The 6,864-nt window shown below is 49.3% G+C and overlaps 1 protein-coding gene across 1 annotated transcript; it reads left to right on the top strand.

The window, feature by feature from the left end:
• Nucleotides 1-1,316: 1,316 nt before the first annotated feature.
• Nucleotides 1,317-5,371, top strand: LOC112295637 (uncharacterized). The gene is made up of 3 exons (XM_024547476.3): nucleotides 1,317-1,585; nucleotides 2,746-4,125; nucleotides 4,242-5,371. The coding sequence occupies exons 1-3, from the start codon at nucleotides 1,462-1,464 to the stop codon at nucleotides 4,883-4,885; spliced, it is 2,148 nt and encodes a 715-aa protein (XP_024403244.1). The 5' UTR covers nucleotides 1,317-1,461; the 3' UTR covers nucleotides 4,886-5,371.
• Nucleotides 5,372-6,864: the final 1,493 nt, after the last annotated feature.

A 6,864-nucleotide genomic window follows, 5' to 3' on the forward strand; every position in this document is an offset into this window, starting at 1 on the left:
GACGGTGAATAAGCGCACTTTGGAGTAATCTGTGCAGTAGCATCAGGTCATGTCATGTTGTCGGAAGAAGTGCACTCCATGGGTTTGGTGTGATCGAGTGCAACTGGTTAACATGTGTGTTGATCAAGAGATTGTCTGAATTAGCACTTGTGTAGGGACGGGTCAACAATGGAGGGTGGTTGGAATTATTCGGGAAAGAATTGTTTATGCCTGTTGAGGCTTGGGTTTTGCTTGACTTGAGCTTGTTAGCAGAGAGTGGTGCGGGAGAGAGAGAGAGAGAGAGATGAGGGCACTGCCAGGAGAGTTGTTGTTACCGATGATTTAAAGACACTGTGTGGTTCCTCCCCCCCCCCCCCCCCCCCCCCTTCCTCTTTTTTTGTTAATTGAATCCGATCCATGATGGTGGCTATTGCGACGAGCGTTGTCGGGGTCAGCTAGCTCTTGACTCAGGGTAGTTGGTTGGGACCGTCACGTTACCCAGCAGAACGTCCAACCTGGCGCTGCCAAAGCAATGTATTGACTCCAGTTAGTTCTTCTTCCTTGCAAATTCAGCTTCCACCCGTGGGTCCAAGCAATCAATAAAGCTTCCATCAGAAAATTCAGCTTTGACGGTGCTAATTCGGCAACAGCATTTTCTGCATGATTGTGCTCTGCTTGTAGCCGTAATGTGATTCTGAGCTCAAATTCGACATCGTTAGTGACTGAATTGAGCTGCAGGATCGCATTGACGCCACCCCCGCCACAAATTCGAGCAGCCGCCAACTGGGGTTTTCGACCGATCGGCGCGGGGGAGGAAGCTAGCTTTCATGGTTTGGGATTCGTCGCAGGCACGTTGCGGCCCCGAGTAGGTGGTGATCTGTCGCTTATGCCAAAAGAGATGGGAAGGGACGAGTGCGGAAGAAGATGAGTAGAAGCAGAAGACGCCTCTGCGGCGATTACTGACGGTTCGTGGTGAGGGGCGGGTTTGGTTACTTACGACAGAGACGACGAGGCTGGAATTGCGGGGCTTTGGGACCCACTGAGTGCCGCAGAAAGAGCGCCTCAATTGTCGCCCACCCAGACTTGCACCCACATTTCCTCCTCCTCTTCCCCTTCTCGATCATCACACGTACACTCCAACCATCATGCCCAATTAGCGATTCCATTGGAGACCATGCTGCAGCAAGCACGTCGAGTGGGCTCATCCCGGCGTAGATTTTCGAGCTCCAGCTTCAGCGCCATAGGCTAGTATGTTTGCGTGTGGTGAGTGGTAGGAGTGGCGAAGTACGAATAGGGTTCCAAACGGGGACGTTGCTGGTGGTTATTTTGTTTTTGTGGAAGTGGAGTTTCAGTGTAAGGTGGTGAGAGGACTAGAGGTGGAAGGTCGGGCGCGGTGAGCGCAACGGGCCCGGGTGTGGGAGGGGGGTAGGGGGGAGGAGCTCGCTAGATTGGGTGGAGAGGGCGACGGGTTTGGAGCGAGGGATGGATCTCGAGAGAGAAGACATGATGCCAGGGGCAATTTCAGGTGGTGACAATGAGTGGAAGATCAGCATCGATGGTGGTAAGAAGGCGGAGGAGGATAATTTGGGAGTTTCCACTGTTGAAGGTGAGCTCAGGCAGACCACTAGAGATGAGTATTATCGGAACTGAAGTTGGATCGCGTCGTGGGGTTAAGCTCCTGATAAGCTGGAATAAGTGTCGTGGCTCTTAAGAAAGCGCTTAGTCTGTAAACCGGCTCTACCTTCGTTCAGCTCCTAGTTGCTTGAGTTGATGTAGGAGACGAAGCTTGTTCTCCGAACCTCCAGTTTTGGTGCGCCGGGATGTCCGCCAATTGCCGTGGCCTCTCAGTGTGCGACGCGGTGGGTGGAATTACACACTGTGTTCGTGTACGTTGTGGGGTTGTGATCGGTCGTTGAAAAAGATCCTCGGAGCTGAGGTATTCTTTTTTGTTATTTCATCCAGACTTACTCCTGCTCCTTCGTGGACAGCTTAAGCTAGTGTGTAAAGCTTGTTAGCGAGGTCAGCTTAAGCGGGTCGTCAGTTTGTTTGCCGTTCGACATTCTTGGCTCTTGGAGAAGCTCTGCTTTCAGCGTCTTCGCCTCTTTAATCTACTTTCCGCATCATATTTCGAACCTGGCGCGCTATTGTAGAGAATATGCTCAGTTCAACAGTGTAGAAGCCCTTGTGTTTGACGAAGGTCATGTATTGATTGATGCTATCAAAAGAAGCATCACCATAGACTGGCAGTTACACTTTCAGGTAATCGAAGCCTTGAGAGTTGTTGGGTATGCTAAGGGAATCTGTTTCCGCCGTAACGGATTCCATCTAGTCGTATCCAGGGCCTTCGCATCTTGTAGTGAGGGATCCTAAGCGCTAGATTAGCTTCCGTCGATGCCGGTCGTGTGGAGTGCTTGCGAAACGGCAATCTCCCGATCTCTTCGTTTCCATCCTCTGTCGTGGTCGTTACTCCCAAGGAAATTAGTTTTTGGAAGCTCAATCCCATCCTCCCTGTTTACTTGCATGAATAGCATCTAGTTATAAGGGAGAGCAATTTATATCCACAGCCACACGCTACATGCTGGGTCCGGCTCTCCGTGCACATTTACTTCCTGGATTGTGTCATTGCGAGGGCTTTTCCAGCTCAATAATCCTAATGCTCTCTCTCTCTCTCTCTCTCTCTCTATCTCGTCCCTGCAGTTAGGTAGTTGTACATTGCTTTAGAGGATTGGGAACTTTTTTCTCACTGGAGAGGGCTGGTTCATCCAGGCATGGACATCGATCAGCCAAGTGAAACTAATAACAGCACAGGAGTGAAAGGCGAGCTCGGTGAAGTGATCGAGAGGGAGGCTGGAATTGAAGACTACTGTTCCAAAGCTGACGTCAGCAGTTCTATAGATAATGCGAGCGTCATCAAGCAGGATCCGATGCACGAGAGTTCTCTGGGGCACCCACTCTTGCGTCCCTCCCGCAGCGACGCTCCACGCTCCCGTCTGCGAACGGTGATCGGAGGAAGGACGCGGTCGGGTTCTCTTAGCTCTCAAAGATCATCAGCCAAGTCGGGCCTCCACTCTGCAGCTCCGCCGAATTCCAAGGTTAATCAAGACAAGGGAAATAGGAAGAGAAGTGAGGATGGGGACGAATTGCGCCGGTCATCTAGCTCGGAGGAGCTGAATGATGACGAATATGGAGATGGAGACCAGGCCGATGTCGTTTGTTACAGATGTGGGATATGCAATGAGGAGTTTGGTAGTGCAAAAAGACTGCATTCTCACAGGAAGAATCACCCACAGTACACATTACGGCGTAATCCGAAGCGAAGCAGGAAGATGATTGACCAGGAGGTCGTGGTTGATGTAGGGGGAACTACACCGATGGTGCAAGGTTTGGAAATCGTGAAGACGAGCTCGGTGACTGAAGACCTTCCAAAACCGTGCACAGAGTGCGGAAAGGAATTCTCATCGTGGAAAGCTTTGTTTGGACACATGAGGTGCCACCCGGAGCGCGAGTGGCGTGGGATCCAGCCCCCAGCTGAAGAGACCAATGCCAGGAGGCCGGATGGCGGTGGGAATCATTCCAATTCAATTAGGAGGAGGAGGAGGAGGAGGAGGAGAGCGGCCCCCGTCGCCCAACTCCATCCGCCAGCTGCGCTAGTTCGAGAAGATGATGTCGAGAATTCTGCGTCCGTGGATTCAAGGAGGGCTGCGCATGAAGCTAGCAAGGCATCCGACAATGAGAGTGACACCGAAAGCATAGAGGCTGCGTACATGTCAAACGGCGACCGGGATATAGGCTATGGAACCACATGGTCGAAGCGGTCCAAAAGGTCCCGTCAGACACACTGCTCCCCGGATGCACCGAGCAACGTGAAGACGGAGCAATTCTCCTGCAGCCAGGATAATACTGCGTCGGAGTCCAACGACATGGCCGAGACGCTCATGATGCTTCAAGTTCAAGCCAATCTCCAAGCTGACCACAGTAAGGAGAGAAATATGCCCGCGTCGACTCCCGAGTCCCACGTCAGCAAGTCGAGGACGCCCGAGTCGGGAGTGGAAGCTGAGACGGATGAGGTGGATTTAAGGGACGTGAAAGATGAAGCTGCCAGTTTGTGCGGGGACACGGAAGAAGGCGCCGATGAATTTGACGCTGGTGAGTACTCGTCACGAATTTGATCACGATCTCTGCTCTTTCTGTTGTGAATGTAAAGTTTCGGAACACATGTCAATATCTGAGGTAAAATAAGCCAATTTTTTCTTGGACAACAGGGGTTCACGGCAGTAATGCAAGATCGAAGTACGAATGTGCGACGTGCAAGCGGCAGTTCAAGTCTCACCAAGCGCTGGGAGGCCACCGCGCCAGCCACAAGAAGGTGAAGGGGTGCTTTGCTCGAACCAACCCGGGCGATGGCAGCGCACACGACCACAGCACGGAGACTTCCACGGACGCGGACGATGACATGGAGTTCCATGCGAAGTCGGAGGTGCAGTTCCCGGAGGAGCTCCGAGAGACCTCCCACACCAGCATCGAAGAAGAAGACAGACCTCTCAGCTACCTCACTGCAGCCAGAGCTGACAATGAAGAGATGCAGATGACGGCCCACAAGAGCAAATCCCACGAGTGCTCGATCTGTCACCGCGTTTTCAATTCTGGGCAAGCTTTGGGAGGCCACAAGAGGTGTCATTGGAGTGGCGGAAGCGGCGCTGGCGAGGTTACGAGTGCGAAGCCAGTGCAAAGCCAGGAGGAGTTGGAAGGAGGGCCACAGCGCCGGCCAGTCAAAGAGGCAGTCTTGGACTTGAATTTGCCTGCTCCAGAGTTCCTTGAGGAGGAGATGGCTCAACAACAAGACGCAGTAGTGCCTTTAAACTACTTGCCTGCACCCAGCTTGAACTTGTATCCCATCTATGCCTGACTCTGCAGCAGCAACATCTAAAGCTCATTGTTACTTCAGCTAACATGCCAGTTACAAAGTGGAGTTGGTCCTCATATTGCAGCCCAACCCCATCTGCGAGAGCTCCCCTGTAACAAACATACTTGACAGTCTTGCGGATTATTGGGTGTGATCTGCTCTCATTACATATGTAGCCCCCTACTTTGTACACATACCTTGAGCTGCCCAGCCGATGGATAGCCGCATATACAGATTGTAACAACAGAACTAATTCGAAGTTAAGCTGGATCCCGCATGGGCGGCTACTTCCATGCTTCCATGCTTCCAGTTGAAATAGAGCAACACGATACACCCGAAAGTAAATCGTCGCATCCAGGGCTTCCACACGTTGTAGTGGGCTCTGGCGTAGAAATCAGCCCTGCAGCAGCTTATTGCACGGGCTTGGGCTTTCTCAATCTCTCTGTTTACTCCTGTTCAAACACAATTTCAAAAATTCATATTTTGCCATTTCTCGCAGCAAGTGTTATTTTTCAGGCTGAGCCCTTTGAATCCTGAGCTCCCTGGCACTGAAAGGAACGAGCTCCACCAAAATTTGGAGTGCAGAAGAACCTCTGTCCAGCCCTTCCGGTGCGGCAGTCCCCCTGCGCTTGCTTGAGAGACTTTTATATATCATGCCAGTGTGATTGGAGGAGAGGCAAAGGTTGGTGGTGGCGTGATTGACGGGTGCCATGAGAAGGTTGTGTCCATACTTCTTGTGCTGCGCGGCTTGACTCCGAATCACGAGCCTGAGAGCTTCTTCATGTCCGCTGGGGGCCTTTGTGGGGTTGGGTGAGGGAGTGTTTGAAAGGAGGCCCTGGTCCATGCGCAAGGGATGCCCTTGGATATCGCCCCCACCTCTCAATCATGGGCTGCCCCCTCCCACACACGTCTTGACGCCTTGTGCCTCAACTGCTTCAAGGCTTCCTTGCTACCTCTCTCTCTCACTCTCACTCACTCTTAGCCATGGCCTTGCCCATTCCATGCACAGCTACGCGTCCCATGTTGTGCTCTTTTCGGTGCGGAACACGTTTGTGTGTGTGTGTGTGCGCATTCTCTAGTGCGAATGCCCTCACTGCTTGAGCCATGGCTGGGCGTTTGAACTGGCTGCATTTTTGCCATCACACTTGTTGGAGATACAGGATGGTGGTATTTGGGTGTTGGATATGGTAGTTGAGTTCATGCCTCATGGCTCCCTTTTCCTGTAAAATATTCTTACACAAATTTGAATTACTTGTTTATATGTGTGTGCAACTTTTTCAAGAATAAATTTTAATCAATTTTAAATGTAAAGTAGTTGTGAATGTGTAAATTTTAAACAATAGTTTGGGATTTTTTTAAAAAATTTATTGGGAGATTGTATTTCAAAATTTCCTATTGACACCTGAATAAAAAAAACACCAATTGTGATTGGAAATGAATTATTTTGCGAATGCTCTCAAAGGGTGATATATAGAAAAAATATCTAAAAAAGATTGATCCACCTACTTTCTTCTATGAGGTGCCATAAAAGTGCTTGAGGAATCTCACTGCATTTGTGGCATACACTAAAACTTCATTTGCATGTTACTTATCATGTTGGTAGATTTGTAGGGTAGTTTAATTTATTTGAGGACATATCTTCATATTATTAGGTTCTTAGAAATAATGAATGATGAAATGGTACGATTTTAAAGGGTAGTAAGATCCATAAGGAAACATGGTGTTGTGTTGCTTTGAAAGTTTGTGAATTACTACGAAAAAATAACAATTAAAAAGAATTAATGGCTAATCAATTTTATTAACGTCTGATTTTAAAAGTGACATGATTATTGAAGATAATGTAGTTAAGATAAATACAACTTTCCTTAATTTTAATAGATCAAAAGAGAATTGTAGTTTTTAAAATATTTTAGAGTAGCCATGATATTTTTATATAGCGGATTATTACCAGCTTTGGTAATCTATAATTTTGAAAAAAAATC

Source organism: Physcomitrium patens, chromosome 18, assembly GCF_059467195.1.
Source record: "Physcomitrium patens ecotype Gransden chromosome 18, ASM5946719v1, whole genome shotgun sequence".
Classification (NCBI taxonomy): domain Eukaryota; kingdom Viridiplantae; phylum Streptophyta; class Bryopsida; order Funariales; family Funariaceae; genus Physcomitrium; species Physcomitrium patens.

Bases quoted from the DNA above. Each gene is read 5' to 3' on its own strand.
- LOC112295637 (XM_024547476.3), top strand. From the start codon at position 1,462: ATGGATCTCGAGAGAGAAGACATGATGCCAGGGGCAATTTCAGGTGGT. The intron at 1,586-2,745 runs GTGAGCTCAGGC...TGGTTCATCCAG, and splicing joins GGGAGTTTCCACTGTTGAAG to GCATGGACATCGATCAGCCA. The intron at 4,126-4,241 runs GTGAGTACTCGT...CTTGGACAACAG, and splicing joins CGCCGATGAATTTGACGCTG to GGGTTCACGGCAGTAATGCA.